The 19,299-nt window shown below is 35.6% G+C and overlaps 1 protein-coding gene across 3 annotated transcripts; it reads right to left on the bottom strand.

Annotated features, from left to right (window-relative positions):
• Nucleotides 1-2,103: 2,103 nt before the first annotated feature.
• On the bottom strand, nucleotides 2,104-19,109 carry gpn1 (GPN-loop GTPase 1). 3 transcript variants are annotated; one of them, NM_001003633.1, is given in 14 exon segments: nucleotides 2,104-2,643; nucleotides 4,550-4,654; nucleotides 8,918-9,008; nucleotides 9,213-9,252; nucleotides 9,791-9,873; nucleotides 11,560-11,706; nucleotides 13,765-13,810; nucleotides 13,918-14,012; nucleotides 14,953-15,031; nucleotides 15,116-15,153; nucleotides 15,254-15,320; nucleotides 16,004-16,043; nucleotides 18,612-18,705; nucleotides 18,907-19,109. In NM_001003633.1, coding segments are annotated over 14 exon segments (1,050 nt in total). In that variant the 5' UTR covers nucleotides 18,940-19,109; the 3' UTR covers nucleotides 2,104-2,551.
• Nucleotides 19,110-19,299: the final 190 nt, after the last annotated feature.

Genomic DNA, 19,299 nt, shown 5'->3' with positions numbered 1-19,299 from the left:
AAACTGTGGTACGTGTACCACTAGTGGTACGCGGAGGAATGAAATATGTCATGTACATGCTACACACATTTCTAAATTGATCAAAAATGATGTAAATAATATGCCATATATGACACATAGCCTATATTTCTGAGGTAATATACCACGTTTTTTAACTGTGCAGAGTTGTAGCTGCTTTACTGGGCCTACTATGCTACTGTACTCAATGCTGCTTATGTTGGTGGTACTTGGAGAGACAATTTTTTTCTGAGGTGGTACTTGATGAAAAAAGTTTGAGAGCCACTGTACTAGAATGAACGGAGAACTTTTCAGAATCGCTAAATGAAACGCCGCTGTATTTCCCGCCATTTCTCTGCGCCTCCCTTGCGTTTCTTCTCTCTGACTCTCGACTATTTTGACAAATACACACAGACGACGCACGCTCACACGGAGTCCAAAAATAGGAGTTTGTGATTGGGCCAGCCCAATGTCAGTAAAGAAAAGAACCAATGGGCTGCACAGTGTCCAGCTCCCGGTCTTTCTGTCCGGGAAAAAAGCATCTACTTTCAGATAGTCACAGATCACAGCAGCGTCAATTAATAAGGCAGAAAAAAACGATAGGCTGCTAAGCCTTTTATGGACCGATCAGATCATAAGACGATGATCAGCCCGGCCCAAAAAGTACGTCGGCCCACCGGGAAAGTGCCCGGTTTGCCAGATGGCCAGTCCGCCCCTGGCCTAAGTTAAGTACAAAAAAGGGTCATAATTAGTACCTTCAGCTGTTCCCACTGAAACTGAAGAGCAATATTTCATCTCAGTGCGATTTTAGCAAAAGTCCTCCATTCATTTATTAATCTTCAGGACCACACTCGAAACCAAGGGGTAAGAAAATTTCCCAGAATACACCAGCTACAACGGCAGGATAATTGCACCCGCAAGTAAGGAGATCTACAAATTAGTTTTTTTTGTCATCATTAAGAATTTTTACAACAAACAAGCACATGTTTTAATATATTCATAACCGAGCACGTGTTTTACAGTTATGCTTTAAAACAGGGGTTCTCAACCTTTTGCAAGCCGGGCCCCCCCAAAGCTTTCATTGTAAAGGTTCATTGTAATTGCAATTAATAAAAATACTGCATAGGAACTATCTATTGATTTATACAAGTTAAAGCTATTAATATTAACTACAATGTAATAATTAATTAATCGTATATTAATAATATGATAAATATGCAATAAATGTGCTTGTGCATTTTTGTTTTATTTCATTTGTTGATGTTCTCTCACAGATGGAAAGAGAACAGAATACTTGAACTGAAGTTATTAAAATAATAAAACATTTTTTAGTAAATAATACTAACATTTTACAAATTACACGCTCTTGAAATGGAGATTAAATAGTCTGAATGCATATGGAAATTGTTGCAACCTGGCTCAGAGGAATACAGAAATCATCTTTGTTGGCTTTTTATGGTGGTGATTTCGAATTTTTACAAGACATTTTAATTAAAAATGCAAAAAAATACACTATACTTACATAAAAACAATGCATTTATTTTGTATAGCATCGTTCTACAAACAAAATGTGGTTTTACAGCACTATAACTGATGAACACAACAAAAACAATATTTCTGGAATTAGTACCACAAAACTATTAATGACAAGCATCCATTCAATCTCATATTTAAGTAGATGACTCAAAATAAAGTTTAAATTTAAATGAAATGACTAAAAGTAGATCGTACAGCATTGAATGTCTTATTTAGCAGATGAATGCAATTCCAGCATGTAAATAAATACTTTTAATACCTTGACAAAAAATACAAAAATTAAAGTTTCCTTCGAAAGGTGAACCTCTTTTACCTTTTCAATACTCGCATTGAGAGAAATTGAAAGCCGAAGGTCTCTGCTCGTGGTATTTCACACATGTGAAGGTCTGCAAGAATCTTAATTCATGAAACGCGCGAATCAGTATCCCACACTCTCACTACACCCACAGATTCTGCCATATGGCTGAAAAACCTCTTCTGCCCACTTCCCATCAAAATGAACACGCTGAACACTTCCAGAAGCACAGTGAAAAGACAAAGCAGAAAGATTGCAGCGAGGCAGATCATGGATAAATATAAAAATATTTATTTTGTATCATAGAAACATGAACTTTATAGGTACAGAATTTCAGTCAAATTGCCGATTTTGGCTTTAATTCCAATTTTCTTTGGAAATACCACGTTTATGAACAGCCGAGTAAGATCGTAGAATGCACATGAACTAAATATGCAAAAGAAAAACAACAGACATGCTCAGTGTAGACACAAAAGATGCAGATTTAACTACTGCAGTCCTTGATGGAATTTTTGATGGAGTTTTTTTATCATCCTTTATTAATGTGCAATTCTGAAATCTCAGTGCAGACAAGTTAATGTTGCAGCGGGGCGAACAGGCAGGTACAACAGTCCAAATGACCCACTTAAATATATTTAAGTCATCCAAAATAAGGTTAGAGTTAAGGATCAAACTCAGATGCGTGATGGATTGGTGTACATACATAGTGACCATTTCCTGCCCTCAGTTGGTCTTCCTGTTGCGCACCTCCACTATTTCCCTTCTCTCCTTCAGAAAGTTCCCGAAAGCACCTGCCTCTTTACTCTCTTCTGTGACTGTTGACAGAAAATATGTGTTAACAGGGTTCAATAGCAATTGTTTATTTGTTGTTTATTAATTGTTTATTTATCAGGGGTCGCCACAGTGGAATAAACTGCCAACTATTCCAGCATATGTTTGATGCAGCGGATGTCCTACCAGTTGCAACCCAGTACTGGGAAACACCCCCCCCCCACACACACACACACACACTCCCACACACTCATACACTAGGGCCAATTTAAGTCCAGTTACGCCTTTCATGGCACTACATATGCTTTGTTATGAATTACTAAGATGCTTGATTAAAAATGAATTGTGCTTTAAAGAGCCCCTGTTATGCATTAAAAAAGGTCATATTTTGGTTTTACTTAACAGTCTGATATGCATGCTAGGTTAAAAAACACTTTTATTAAATTTAAATATGCATTTATTTTTACCTAGTTATCCCAATGACTCTCATATGATTTGTTCAGCGATTCATTTGTTCCCAAACCCCTCTTTAGTGCGATGCTAATCTGTGCGGATTGGTCAGATGACCCAGTCTGTTGTGATTGGTCAACTGAGTTCAGTGCAAGAAAGAGAAAAGCGCCCACTATAGCTTATTAACAATTTTGAAGTAGTCAGAGTGCAGAGTGTTTGTGTGAGCTTAATGCAGGAGTGCATTAAAGCAATGCAGTTAAACACCAGCATATTGCTCTATTCTTAACCATGACACACATTTACTATTAATTCACACTGTGGCAAAAGCAGATTTTGAAACTTGACGGCCACACGTGTGTAGGAACAGCTGATGGTGGCCATAGCAAACGCATTTAAATCCGTAAACAAATCGGCACGTCTTGTGTTTTTAACGCGGTTTTAGAGGCGATATGAGAATATATATTGAAATAACCAGACACAGTACAAGCAGTTACAAGTAACAAAACACAATTAAATACACATTTTGCATGCTAAAGAGAACATGGAGGCAACCATTTTAAGCTACTTAAGCTACTTAAACTTGTGAAATGGAGAAAGGAACTGATTCATGAATTGTGTACTGTAAGTCTCATACATCAATAGTCTGATCATTCCTTTATCAAACTGCTAACGAATCCCCTGTTGTAAGCATGTAGATTGCTGAAGCACTCGTCAGAAAAAAGAAGGGGACACAGCACAAGGCTAGGGCTATAATGCTGAGGTATTTTCGCAAAAATAAACTTCAACCACTGAATCTTCACAGCCTCATCTTTGAGTAGGGAAAATAACATTAACTTTCCCTCACACTATAGAGCACAGCGTCACTGCGACATGATTCAGCCAGGATTTGCTACAGTGTTCTCTTTTTCTTTCTACAGCGTGTGTGGGCGGGGCCAGGGGGTTTCAATTTACCTGGGTATGCGCACGCAACAAATGGGCGTGGGTTAAATTCCGTATTAACGTCACGCCGACACCATCAAAGATTCAATACCCCGGCAATTCATTTGAACCACTCGGAGTCGACTCTTTTTTTAGATGAATCAAGTTTTAAACACTGTTCACATTCAGATTTAAGCCTTTGCTGGATACTTCACTTCACTTAGAGCTGTGTATGGAAGGTCATTTTCGAAAACGCATAATAGGGGCTCTTTAAAAATGGTCCTTGAATCTGCTGTTCATGAAAGTGTGGGAACCCTGTAAAGTGTTAGCAATTTTTTTTATGAACCTACATAGATTTGTGCAGAAAGCAGGAATCTAAGTACTGACAATTTGTTTCAGCAGTTTATTATCACTTCTCCCTTTTGTGAGATAAAAAAACTCCCTTTATCTGTACATTGATCTCTGAAACTTTGCTGGCTTTTTACATTCACATAAAGCCATATTGCACACAGCAAGGAATTTAATATCTGATAAAGTGTTACAGAGACAAGTGTTAGGTGCTCTTTGAAGGATCGGTCTCACCTGTGTGATCAATATCATCAGTATCGCTGTCTATTTCTTCCTCAGCTTCGTCTGGGTTTCCGCGGGTGAAAATGAGGTCACTGGGTCCACCAAGATCTGGGGCTTCTGAACAATGACATATCCAGATGTACAGATTAACGGCCTGTATTTTACATACGCATGTAAATAAACTATACTTTTATATGGACGCATTTCACTGATCAACAGCAGCAGTTACAAGTACAAATAGTATATCTTTAAAATAATCCCATTTTCAAATAAATGGCTATAATTCATCCAAAACGTTTTATTACAGAAATATTAGAAAGATTGCCTTCAACGTTAATAATTACTAAATCAGCACATCAAAAGGTTACACTTTATTTTAAAGGTGATGTCGTTACATTGCAACTATTTATTTACTTCTGAAAAATATTAATCAATTACATGTACTTACTATATGATTAGAGTAAGAATGCAGGTTTGTTTTAGGGTTAATTCCATGTTATTATGCATAATTCATTGTAATTACTATAGTGAGTGCGTGTAACGTGTGTACCCATAAAATTAAACATGTGTAACCTTAAAGTGTTACCCGTCAAAATGATTTCTAAAAGATCAAGAAACACTGAAGAGCGGAGCAATAAAGATAAAAATTCATCTTAGTGAATAAAATTGTTTAAAATATAGTGCTTTCAGAAAAATTCAGATGTATGAAACACTGCGTACGCGGAATCCCACGCATATTCTCTGCACGCATATTCACGTGCACGAGCGCAAAACCCCTCCCTGCCTCCTCCCCCGTATGAATATGCTAATGACTCTACTTTGGCAAAACCAAATGAAAAATAAATGGCAAAAGCAAGCAAAACGAGAAACTCTGAAGAGAATGTGAATTGGAAGTACTGCTTTCGGAGGTAGACCGGAGAAAAATTGTTATTTGGAAGTTTGTCTTTCGGAATTCATAACAAAAGAAAAAAATTGAGTGGGAGAGTTTAGCTGACGCGGTGAACGCAGTGGGGTCTGAACATCACACTGTGAGTGAATTAAACTAGAAATGGTACAGTGTAAAGGTGTAAAATTTTGTAGCGTCTAAAGCAGCGTGAGTGGCGTTGCTCATAAAGCACATGGTAACATGTTTTGACACGCTCGATCATGAAACCGGTTCGAATCCATCGTTTGATGAACTCATTCTTCTTTCCCCCCTCTACATATTAGATTTTGCCTACTCTTCATCATGAGGAAGACAAGTAGGAATAATTAATAAGTGTGTGTATTACATTAAGCGCATTTGAGCATCATATTTTATTTGCACATTTATTGAATGGAAATTTTTCTGATTCATGTATGCAAATTGGTGTTCAGATGGCGTCTTTATAGCAATGTGTGTGCAGTCGATCGTTCCGATTACATTGGGAAAACCGGCGATTGCAGCAAATTGCGCTTTAATGTTTGTCTGGTTAACTGTATGGCATGGAAACCTTATAAACCTGCTAGACAAGCGGATGATCCCGTCCCATACAGCTGCTATTGAACGGCTTAAAAATACTTTGTAGTGTGCAATTTAACATAATTGCCTCTAAGAGTCGCTAATGGAAATAAAACAAACACACGCAAGAAATGCATGTACGCCAGACATGAAGTTGGCGTGGACCAACGCGCATTCTCACGTTTATTTCATCGTTAGTAAATCCAAACGTGAGCGTGAAATCTGCCGTTGATACATGAGGCCCCAGCTGAGTAATGCCTCATTCACACTAGCAGCAACATTGTAGCTGCCTGTCGCTCTGGGTGGCGACCTGTTGCAAACGCAGGTCTGTGTAGGTCTACAACATGGAGAATACAACCGGCCTCTTAGCGAGCTGAGAGAGGGTCATGTGAGCTCGACTGGTGCTCCTTTTGGCTGTCGCTCAAGAAAGTCGCTCTTTATTTGCATAAAGTTAAAGGATTCTTAACTTTGTTGCGTCGCTCGACCTGGATAAAGACTCGATAGGACACATCGCACTTCAGGCCGGCCATATGCACATCAATATAGCAGCATTTTTTATGACACTGTATAACAATAATTACTATTTTTACAGTACTGACAATTGGGTTAAGGGTTGGTGGTGTAGGGGTAGACATTAAAAATTACAATATATTGGGAAATTTTAAAGACAACATAAATAATACTCGGTACAACTACTGTTTTTACATTGCTGTGATGGTTGGAGTGGTGCTAGATGTTAATATAATACAATTATGGGATATTTAATAAATAATATAAATCCTTTTTGCCAACTTCTAGCTGTAACCATATCTGATCTAGCAACAACCCTTGACACGGCCACCTGGTCGACCAAGGGTCGCTGTCACTAGTGTAGATGGAGGTCGGCGGAAATCGATCACTCTCCACTGAAATAAACGGTCACATGTCGCTATTTTTTATTTCATTTTTTTTTTGCTAATTTTTTTTCTTTAAATCTGTATTGTTTATCTTTTATATTAAACCAAACAAAAACATTTAAATATAACAGGTACACATTTACATTATTTTTAAAAGCTTCATGCAGGCCTTTGAATGAGATGTGCAAGACACTGGAGTCCCACACACAGGAGCTGTTTTAGGAAAAATTTGATTTATGACAAAATGTCTTAAAATACAACAATTTAAGAATACAATCCATTGAATTCTTAAAATATATTGCACACCGAAAATGTAACAGCTACCCTGCTTCCTACCTTCAAGCGTGCATTATTTTCTAAGAATTCAATGGCATGTTGTAAATTATTCTTTAAATCATATTTCATAATGTTACTCCCTATACTGGATTTTTGATAGTTAATAGTTAATAAAAGTTCAAGCTACTAAGTTATATCTTTGATTAAGTCAAAGCAGCCTTGATTAGTTTAACAGATGTCCTTTAAATAACACTGCTACATACATTTACACTACCTGACAAAAGTCTTGTCATCTTGTAAGAGCAACAAATAATAACTTGACTTCAAGTTGATCATTTGGAAAGTGGCAGAGGGTCTATTTCTGATGAATCATCTGTTGAACTGCGTCCCAATCATCAGAAGACCTATTGGAATCCACATGGAGCCAAGATTTTTACAGAAATCAGTCAAGTTTAGTGAAGGAAACATCATGGTTTTGGGTTACATTCAGTATGGTGGCGTACGAGAGATCTGCAACATTAACAGCCTGAGGTACCAAGACATTTGTGCCGCTCATTACATTACAAACCACAGGGGAGGGCAAAATCTTCAGCAGGATAGCGCTCCTCATACTTCAGCCTCCACATCAAAGTTCCCAAAGGAAAGAAGGTCAAGGTTCTATAGAATTGGCCAGCCCAGTCACCAGACATCAACATTAAGGAGGAGGCACTGAAAATGAATCCAAAGAATCTTGATGAACTCTGGGAGTCCTGCAGGAACGCTTTCTTTGCCATTCCAGATGACTTTATCAGTAAGTTATTAAAGTCATTACAGAGAAGTATGGATGCAGTTCTCCAAGCTCATGGGAGTCACACACAATATAAATTATTTTTTAACTGCACCATATATTCTCATATATACTTTTGTCTAGGCCAAGTCAGACCTTACGGTCCCAATTAAATAATTAATAATCAAGGCATGATAAGGCAAAATAAGCATATTCTAGAGTATTTGCCTTTCATATATGACACTTCTGATACCAAACGATCAACTAGAAGTCAAGTTATTATTTGTTGTTCCAAAAACTTGGATAGGCGACAAGACTTTTGTCAGGTAGTGTACATTTAGCAGACGCTTTTTTCCAAAGCAACTTACAATTGTATATTAAGCGATTAAACGAGAAGAGGCAATACACACAGTATAGTATAGGTATTATAGTGCTAATTATACAAAGGAACTGTTAGTGCTCTGATAATTAAGTATTAGAGTAAGTAGGGGGAAGTGTTTTTTTAATAGAGAGAAGTGTGTTTCCACAGGTGGTTTGTCAAGCCCACTCACCTGTGTGAAGCTCACTTCATAAATGCACAATGTTTAAATACATGGAGGGATTGTAACAAAGCGTCCGGTGCAAATATGCAAAAATGGGTGCAAGTGTCAGTTGAAATATGATACAGTGTGTTATCTACAGGTGGTTTGTCAAGCCCTCTCACCTGTGTGAGGCACACTCAGAATAGAGTAATGTTTTGAGGTTGCCATGTGGTGTGGGGGAGAGAAAAGGGGGTCCTGGTTTTGTTCCCAGATACATCACAAAAGAGATGGGAGTTTTAGTTGTCATTTGAATGACATTTATTTTCTCATCTAAAGATCTGAAGTTATTCGTAAAGCGTTTAAAGTTGATGAATGACTTTTCAACTATCTTTCTCTCTTTTTTTGAATGAACTGAGACGTGACTGTTCTGAATGAATGTACCGGTAGGAGCTGCAGTTTCCATGGGAACCGCTCCCATGTCTTTCCGAAGGCGTTCCAACTGCTCCTGTTGTTTCTGACTCTGAGCTTCGGCCTGAGCAAGAGAGGAAAGTATTAATAATAGTCACAAATGACCTTTTATTCTCATGGAACAGAAAGGGGACATGCGGTTGCACTTTTTTTTGTCTTTCAAATGAAAAGGAAAAAAAAAGGTTTAATAATATATGATGGAAGGATGTTTGCAAGACATGGCCAGTTGATTCATGACTAGCAGCCCACACCAGTCATCATTACTCACCAACTCTCTGTGCAGACGTTCATATTCAGGACGATACTCGCTGCAAGACAGAAAAACACACATCGAGAGCTTGTAGAAAACCATTGACTTATTCTTCAATATACTGTTTAAAAATGTCATATTCGAGGAGAAAACACACTTAATGCACAATATTAAACATGTACAAATAGACATCACCTATATACTAACGGCAGGTTAACCATGTTTTTATATAATAATTTTAACTGTTAAAAGCTATTAATTACCAGTTAATTACTACATCCAATCAGCTTGCAGTATAAAAACCAAGCCACACCCACTGTTGTCTCATTTATATGTTATAATATTATATATACACACACACATATATAAATATATATATATATATATATATATATATATATATATATATATATATATTTTTTTTTTTTTAATATTATATTTATTATAAGACCACGTGGACACCCTGTACTTGCCAAGCAAATATTCAACTTATTTTGTTATTCTTTAATGTTGTTCCAGTTTCAGTTTATAAGCGACTTTTTAAAAAGTTGATAGTTTAATAGTTTCATTTTAGCACAGACAACTTGGATACCTACGTTTCATATTCTTTTACAGCATCTGCAACCTGTACGAACAACTCATCAAGTCCAGACCCCGTCACTGCAGACACACCGACAACCTGCAGGACACAAAGAGAAGCTAAAACCTGCACATAGAGCTGTCACAGAATAAACCAACCTGACTCAAAAGAGAAATTGCAACTGTGACCTTAAAGCTCAACACCACATTTCAGACACTGAGGCCCGGTTTCACAAACAGCACTTAGTTTAAGCCAGGACTAGTCCTTAGATAAATTAGGCTTTTTAAGCCACATTTATAAAAATGGCAGTAGAAAATATATTATTGGTGTGCACCTGGAGACAAAAAATAAAATAAAAATAAAAAATCACACCGAGGTATTTTAAGACATCTCACCGCAAGTTATTTTAAGTTGAGACAGTTCAAACATGCAATTTAATCTTGACTAGTGTTAAACCTTGTTTGTGAAACCAAGGGTGAGAGTCATAAATCTGTGCTCATGTTATGTGCACAGTGCTTCAAACCAAAGCAAGCATATCAATATTAAGTTTACAATTACAGCCTTTCTAGGAATTATACGTCTAGACTCCAGAAAATCATGAAGAATTAAAGGAACTGTTGACCCAAAGGTGAAAATTACCTTATTATTTACACTCCCTCATGTGGTTTCAAACCTGTGTGTGATTTTTTTTCCTTCTGTTTAACACAAAGGAAGAAATTTTAAAGAATGCTGGTTGCTGGGACCCACTGACGTCCATTCTATAAAAATTTCTATGGAAGTTAATGGGTTCCAGCAACCACCATTCTTTAAAATATTTTCTTTTGTGTTCAACATAAAAACCCAAATAGGTTTTGTACAAGTGAATGGCAAGTATGCTGACGGAATTTTTATTTTTCGGTGAACTATCCCTTTTTCACACTTGGTCAATTAAAGGTTTCCTTAGCATTTTTTCCCCCAAAAACAATGTTGATATTTGAAAGCAATCAAAAAACACACCCACAACCCAACCGGACCATACCCCTTTTTAATATCCCAATAATTAGACACTAATCATGCCCATTACTGCTGATTGGATGCAAGTGTGCTTTGGTTAGTGTTTCATAACTGTGGCAAAAATTTTTTTTAAAATTGCTTAGTAGTGCACTAAGCAACTGGCTATTAACCATTCAAAATAGGGCTGCACGATATCAGAAAAATCTGGCATTGTATTTTTTTGTTATTTTTTGCAATATATACTGCAATATGAATACAGTTTCACCAGATTACTTCAATATCTCTATTTGGGAAAAAAATCTTGAATTTAGATTGATTGGGCGATTTTGTAATGGTGTGAATCATGTTCAAACAAACTTCAAGCAAGAATAATTACAACTGAGCAAAGAAAAAAGTAAAAAAAAACCTGCTTAATGGTTTCCTGTATAGTCTGTATAGTCTTCATTGTATTAATAAATATTAGGTATTCAGTAAAATCATTCTTCGTTAAGGTCACAAATGTTGTAAATATTTGTGCCTTGATGCTTTAAATTCTCTTGAAATGCATTTAAAACACATGCAAGTGATAAAGATTCACTCTGTTATAATTATACTTTGCAATGACTCCACAAATCTCATGTATTCTCACTTGTTGTGCTGATCAACGATAATCCCTCAACATTGCATATCCTGCGATATGACTATTGCAGACAAACACATTGCGTTATCAATACTGAAACGATATATTGTGCAGCCCTAATTTAAAACATACATCAGCAATCCAGTTTAGCTACTGCAGTGTATTGGACTGACCCTCAGGTTGGTGTAGAACTCATCCAGAACGAGACTCATGGAGCGCGTCAGGTTACTAACGTATGACGTCTCCTGATTCAGGGCATCCTGGAAGACCTCAAAGTCCTGCATCCACTCCACCGCGAAACTGTGATCAATGATGTCTGTCTGTTTCAACACAACAGTTTACAGTTATATAAAAAAATAAAAAAACATGGAAAAAGCAAACATGCTGCTGTGGGGATGATGCGGTGTTATCTGCTAAAATAATAAACCCTAACCTTTGTTTTGTCCTAGAATTCTGTATACACCATTCGCCCTTTGGGTCAAAAATGATCCATCTTCACTAAACCTCTAAAATTAAGCACCTTAATTTAATTTCAACCCTCCATTCTACTTTGCATAAAGAAACAACTTCATCTTCATCACAAACTCTTCAGTGTGGAGTTTTTCTATCGATGTTTAATCTTTGGGCATCATTTGTATTTAACTCAAATAAAGGGCACATTTTCTAATGCTAAAGGCACCTCAATATGTGTAAAGTTTTTAGCAAGACAGTATTCACAAAAGGATGTGTGTGCATTTTAGCAAAGTCCCTTTAAGGCTGGGGTGTAAAAACTCGCTCCTGGAGGGCCGGTGTCCTGCATAGTTTAGCTCCAGCTCCCTTCAATACGCCTCCCTGGAAGTTTCTAGTATAACTAGAAAGAGCTTGATTAGCTGGTTCAGGTGTGTTTAATTATGGTCGGAACTAAAATCTGCAGGATACCGGCCCTCCAGGACCGAGTTTGGACACCACTGCTTTAAAGCAAGTAATTTTACTTGGCGGCTATCTTTGAAACACCTCTTGGGCAGTATGCTTCTGCATTATATATGAATAGTGAAACATCAAATTCTCCCAAATTGCTTGCCAAGCTTACGATTAAATGTTATATTAGGAATCACTTCTAAAATTAAACAGCAACAATCTTTTTAGTTTCATTTCTAAAAGTTCGAATCACAAAATCTGCAGAAAACACACGTCTGGTCTGAGCCCTCCCCTGTAGAATCCTCAGTCGATAGCGATTGCTGATTGGCTCCTGTACTAGAAGGCAGGGCTTCGTTCGCCATATTAACCTTTACACTTTTGCCCATTCAAAACTATACAAGTGAGTGTGTATTCTGTAGTCTTTGATTGTAGTGTGCACGTGTACCAGTAGTTTTTGTAATGTTTTATAGGTTTATTTATTGACTCGAAGGACAACCGCTGTACCCTAAATGATTACATCTTTATAAAAATGTGATAATGATTTTTAAATTTTTTTTTTTTTACTAATGTTAGGGTAGTTTTAGAAAAAGTCACCAAACGATAAGATAAAAATACATTGTTTTGATCTTTTTTTTTCACTGTTAAAATAGTGCCTGGGTCATTTTTGACCTGTAGGTCAACAGGAGGGTTAAAAACATTTATATATTACAGTTTATTTCATTTATTATTCTTTTTTTTAATCAAACTTTACCATAAAGTTCCATTAGTTCACGTTAGTTAATACATTTTCTAAGAATGAACAAAACTTGAACAGCATTTATTACTTAGTTAATTTCAAAATTCACTAATGCATCATTTCAACAAAAAGTTAGGCTTGTAAACATAAAGATTAATAAAAAAATAAAAAAATAACCATGAGTTAACAAAAACTAACAATGAGCAACTATTTTCATTAACTACCACTAACAATGATAGACATATACTGTAATAAGTATAATGTCCATTATTTATACACTTTAGTAAATACATTAACTAATGGAAACTTATTAACTGTTAATACATATTATTTACATAAATTAATTTAATTAAATATTAGTGCAAAAATAAAATTGCAGTATGAAATAAAATGATCTCAATTAATTTTAATGTACAATTCATGCTATTAACAAACCATAAACTAAGATTTTTAGCTTGATAAACTTTTAATTAGCTGCTTATTAGTAAGGTGGTCATTGGGTTTAGGTATTGGTCAGGATTAGGGAGGTAAAACAGGATCATACTTTATAAGTGCTTATAAACATTTTTTATCTTAATAATAGCCAGTAGTAAATGATGTAGTAAATGAACTGTTACTTAAACTAAAGTGTTACCAATTAAATATATATCCTGCCATACAGTTGTCTAGATATCAGTATGAGCATTTGCAAATAAAAATGTCCTCATGGTTTGACCAATAACGAATAAGAAGACTTTTTTCTTACCTTATTCATGACGACTATGAAAGGCAATTTGGTCTTGTAGAGAATGCTGAAAGAAAAGAAAAAATATGAATGTAAGCGTGTGAATGTAAGACTCAGAACCTCCATGGCAGCACTCTGAAAAATGTTTTATGCAGTTTCATTTAAAAAAAAGACCTGCAGGCGTAGAGCATGTTGGACATAAAGGTGACTGGATTGACACTTCGAGATGTATCCATCACATAAATGACCACACAGGGAAAAGAAGAGGCCTACAAAGAATAAATATTTGAGAAACATCATTATTATTTTATAGCAAATATTTTGTTTGCTATATTAAGTGATGTAGGCATAATGGTAAAGAGATATTTTCTAATTTAGGTGTCCAAATCTAATTCAAATATACAAAAATGATTTTAACTGCATAGAAAGCATACTACATGAAAGCAAAGTGTGTACTTTTTTGTATCATATATATTTTTGTACTATAACATTTTTATAATATATTGTACAATAGTACTATAATATGTTTTTGCAAACAAAATATGAAAATATGGCAAAAATAATGTTCCACTGTCATTAAGCATAACAGATACTGTATTTGCATGAAAATAAAACAACATACTTCAATGTAAAAATAACTTAATGCAGATAAATCAGTAAAATCTACTCACTTGAATATGAGTGGAAAAATATAAAGATTTAAAAATAGTATTCTGCTCCTGCACTTTGATCCTTAAATAGAGTCTTTTAATGTCATCAAATGATCTTTTTCTAAAAATGCCAAAGGAGATTTTTGCGGTATAAACAATTATTACACTGAATGATAGATTTATTGGTGTCTTCTGTGAATTACTGTAAATCAAAATGTGTAATAGTCATTATTATTTTTTTTTACTCCAAACTGGACTTTATTTGCATTAAAAAAAAAAAAAAAAAAATATATATATATATATATATATATATATATATATACACACACATACATACACACACACACACATACATACACACACACACACACACACACACACACACACACACATATATACACACACACACACACACACACACACACACACACACACATATACATATACATATACATATATATATATATATATATATATATATATATATATATAATAAAATAGAAATAAATGAAGGAAATTTAGGAAATAAACAATAACAGTGTTAAATAGAGTGACGTACCAGTGCTTCAGTTATGATGGTTCCAGACGCTGACCATGTGAACACCTCTATTTGCCCTGGAGTGTCAATCAAAACATACCTGAAAAAGGAATATTTCACGCATAAGATGATGGTATTGTAAACAGAATATGACTATTCTTAAATATAGAGTACAGAAACTTACTCGTGATTACTTTGCTTTTTCTCAATAAACTTCATGACCTAATAGAGGAGACACAGAAAGGGTAAATGAGAGCGGAGATACGTGAAAGTAAATGTGTAAAACAGCGACATCTGCTGGATATTTCAAATATGGTTCTACCTGATCAAATCGGGTTGCAAACAGATTCAGAGATGTGACGATTCCTCCATTTGGACCTAAACCATATCTGTTCTCGAGTCAAAGACAGCTCGGTTTGAATAAAATCATTTTAAGCTATTAACTTCAATGGCTTGAGCCATTTGTTATACACTGAATTATTTTTAGAATTTTGTAGATGTTTCCTCACAAAATGTAATATTAGTCACACTTTACAATAAGGTTTCATTAGTTGGTGTTAATTGATGCATTTATGAACATGAACCAATATTGAACAATACTCGTACAGTATTTGTTAATTATAGCTCAACACATACTAATGCATTATTAAAATCCAAATAAATACTTGTTAACATTAGTTAATGCACTGTGTTAACATGAACTAACAATGAACGACTTTATTTTCATTAACTGAAGTTAACAAACACAAATACTGTAATAAATGTATTGTTCATTGTTTATTCATGTTACTAAATATATTAAGTAACATTAACTAATGCAACCTGTTACAAACATATAATACTACTGAAAATAATTATGTTATAAAAAATAAATACACTAATCAAATTTACATTCATTTTGACATATGTAACTCTTCCAGGCAAAGAAAAATCAATCGTACATTTCCCTGATATGAAAACTAAAATATTGCTAAAACTGATCACGCGTAAATCTTAAAAATAGTCATTAAAATACATGTCTTGTGAAAATATGAGAGACTATAAATCACATAATTTCAGTCTGAAAGGATACTGCTTCATGACTTCCTTGTAATTGACAGTGTCTCTGATATCTGTAAAGAAAAGAGACCTTTGAATACAAAATGCAAACCAATCATGAACCATTTATTAAAATGCAAAAGTGTTTTAAGGGACAGTTCACCAAAGAAAAATTTATTTACTCATCCTTTACTTGTTTTAAACCTGAGTTTTTACTTTTTTTTTTTTTTAACACAAATTAAGATATACTGAAGAATGTTGGGGGAAAAACAGCCATTGACTTCCATAGTAGGAACAACAAAATAATATGGATGTCAATGGCTGCTATTATCCAACATTTTCAGAATATCTTGTTTTGGGTTCAACAGTAGAAATTGAGTACATGTTAGTAAATGTTAACAAGTATCCCTTAAATTGGCAAAAACAACCCAGAGTTATTAATTTTTTGCCTTTCCATTGGCTGATCTTAAATCTCGAAAGAAAATGTGGTGCTACATGCTGCAAAAGATTAAATATAATCTAAATGTTACATCAAAAACCTTCATAGAGGCTGAGGTGGAACTGGCTCATTTTAAAATTTCTGGCCTCGCCACTGTATCAAAAACAGTTCTGGCTTAACAGTGTTGCAATTTTTTTGGATGTTAAAATGTTCTCAAAACTTCAACAATAGCTCATTAAGTCCAACAATATCATAACTCATTAACCTAATCCATATCATTTTCCATATATTAATAAAGTCAGCGTGAACCAGAAGTTCCTGCAGATTCTGATTCACTTTTTCCAACTGAAAAAAAATATAGGATATTTTAGGACATGCAGACGCTTGAGTGGACATTTGAAGGAGACTCGCTGCTTTGGTCAAAATCGAGGGATCATAAGTATGTCCGTATAAGCTTCCCTTGTTCACTTGAATTGGAACACACTTTAAAATGAGGATTCCCCCAAAGGGAACAAGGGAAGGGAAGTCTGTGAGTGTGTGCCTAATGACCCTTTCACATTGAGTGTTTAGGTGCGGTATAGTATTATATACCTTTTTTTTGTGCATTTCCACTGTCAGAGGTATCAAAACAAAAACAAGCCTTGCTTTCTACATGCTTTTGGACGACCTCGTGAACAGTAATGGAAGACACAGCAGATTCTGTTCTTGCTTCTTGGCATGTGGCTGTCACAAAAGGATGGCAAGCTTTGTTTTAGTTTAAGCTTGGGTATTTGCATTATTATTACTTTGTAGTATCTGAGCTGTGTATTTAAAAATGCCTCTTCTTGTGTTTTCATTCTCCTGGCTTGTGGCAAGTGCTAGTAAACCAATAGCATTTGGCTGCACTCTGGCTTCCCCCTTTAAGTGGTGGGCACGGTTAGTTTTTTTTGGTACCTTTGACAGTGGCCGTTTCTCAATATGCGTTCTTCAGCGGTCTTGTGTCCTTGTGTTACATCATCATCGACTGCCAAAGTTCAGTTCCAAAACTCAAGACCTCAAGACCAGAGGACGAGTGAAAGTTTGTAGATGTGTTCTTGGTATCGATGCAGACTTGAGCACTGACCTCGCTCTAGAAGTCCCAGAAGTCATAGTGACTGAAGGTGGGAAGTGCAGCATTTTATATAGATTTATTATTAAAGTTCAGAGAACTTATTTATCTCAGGAGTTTCCCTAAATGAGACAGTGAAAGTAAGCATTAACATGAAAATCTTAATAAAGGCGTAAACACATTAAGGGTGTTTATTTGCTGAAATTCGTATTAAAATCTGTTTTATTTGTATTGTGTAATGTACACTTGTAAGGTCTATATTGTGAAAAGGGGAAAAACAATAAATCGTTGTTTGAATGCTGTAATGTTTAAATAATTTCCATTAAAAATGCATGAAGGTCATGAGACCATCAGGAAGAACACAGCATCTCATTTCTTACAGGACGTGTTCCGTGTTCTCGTGGTCTCCTGAGTTCGTTCTTCTGAGGTGACCTGGCAAGACCAGTCTTCGCAAGAACGCAAGTCTGTTCTCTGCGTTCTTGAAATTGAGAAACAGCCAATGAAAATGAACAAAAAAGCACTGTTCCAAACCATAACACTCAGTGAAATCTGGCCAAAAGGTGACCCATACAGAACCGAACTACACCACTCAGTGGAAATGGGCCAAAAGTGATGGGTACAGAATCATAACACTCAGTGGAAACAAGGCATAAAAGTGGAGTGGAAGGCAGCCCAGGATATGATCCATGTCACTAGCTAAAATTGCTTATTTTTCTAGATTTGACCATTCTTTTGAAACATTTGGGCACAATTTTGTAAAAAAAAAAAAGTAAAAATTCAGCAAAATACAAAACATTGTTCTAGTATTTTTTTTATTTTAAAATATCGTACGTCTTGTCACATTAAACACGTGCACACTAGAATATTTTGTGTATTATTTAGTTTTTATTAAAAGTGCTAAACACACACAAAAACAACGCGATTATGCATGTTGACAATAATTCAACAACTTTTATCAAATTAGTCTGGCGTTTCTTAAAACAAAACAAAAAAGTAAACAATGTACTAATCCTGTCATCGTTGGTCTCTGTAAGTGATTTTCGCGCCACCTGCTCTGGATCAACAAACAGCAGCGTTTAGTTATATAGAAATACGGGCAACGTTAACGTGACTTACCGATGTTGGCAGGAAAAGGGACCTCGTGAACAGCAGGATCTAGATTGATGACATATGGAGGAGTTTTCTTGGAGTGCAGGTAAGCTGTGAGCCTCTGGAGAAAAAAAAGAAATGACTTGAAATTTGTTAAAATCTGACTCGAGTTAATGCGTAGTATTGGAGTTGGGCGACTGTCAGTTTATCTCATCACAATTATCACGAATAACATTGGCAGAATCGTAATCTAGTCAAGTGAATGTTAAATCATTATAATTTAAGACATCTGTTATCACCATCGTATCGCTGTCAGTCTTACCTGCACAAAAGTAGTTTTTCCTGACCCTGCCATGCCCAGAACTATGAGACACACCGGTTTCGGTTCTGTACTGTGTTCGTTAGACGAACTCTGGCTCGGTGTCGGTTTATCATCTTGATCTCTATTTTTAATGTTATCACTTTCGCATGATGCTCCATCGTTGTTTTCTGCTGCTGCTGTCGCCATGCTGCTACACTTACCGTAAAGTAATGTTTACTGACGTAAAAAGACGAAAAACATTCTGGCGTAGCGACTTATGACCACTAGAGAGCAGCAGAGTCAATAGGATTTGTTTGCTCTTTATAAAACGTGACTAAATGACAAAATGATCAGCAAATTTATAAATATAACAGGGGGGTTCGAGTGGTTCGAACGTAAATGTGTTTCCCAGTG

The sequence above is a fragment of the Danio rerio genome, chromosome 17, assembly GCF_052040795.2.
Source record: "Danio rerio strain M-AB ecotype USA chromosome 17, GRCz13ab, whole genome shotgun sequence".
In the NCBI taxonomy this organism is placed as follows: domain Eukaryota; kingdom Metazoa; phylum Chordata; class Actinopteri; order Cypriniformes; family Danionidae; genus Danio; species Danio rerio.
This window is presented reverse-complemented; position numbering and strand designations above follow the sequence as displayed.

Bases quoted from the DNA above. Each gene is read 5' to 3' on its own strand.
- gpn1 (XM_087288952.1), bottom strand. From the start codon at position 19,092: ATGGCGACAGCAGCAGCAGAAAACAACGATGGAGCATCATGCGAAAGT. The intron at 13,811-13,917 runs GTCTTTTTTTTA...CTTTTCTTTCAG, and splicing joins AACATGCTCTACGCCTGCAG to CATTCTCTACAAGACCAAAT. The intron at 9,009-9,212 runs GTGAGTAATGAT...TCTCTTGCTCAG, and splicing joins AACGTCTGCACAGAGAGTTG to GCCGAAGCTCAGAGTCAGAA.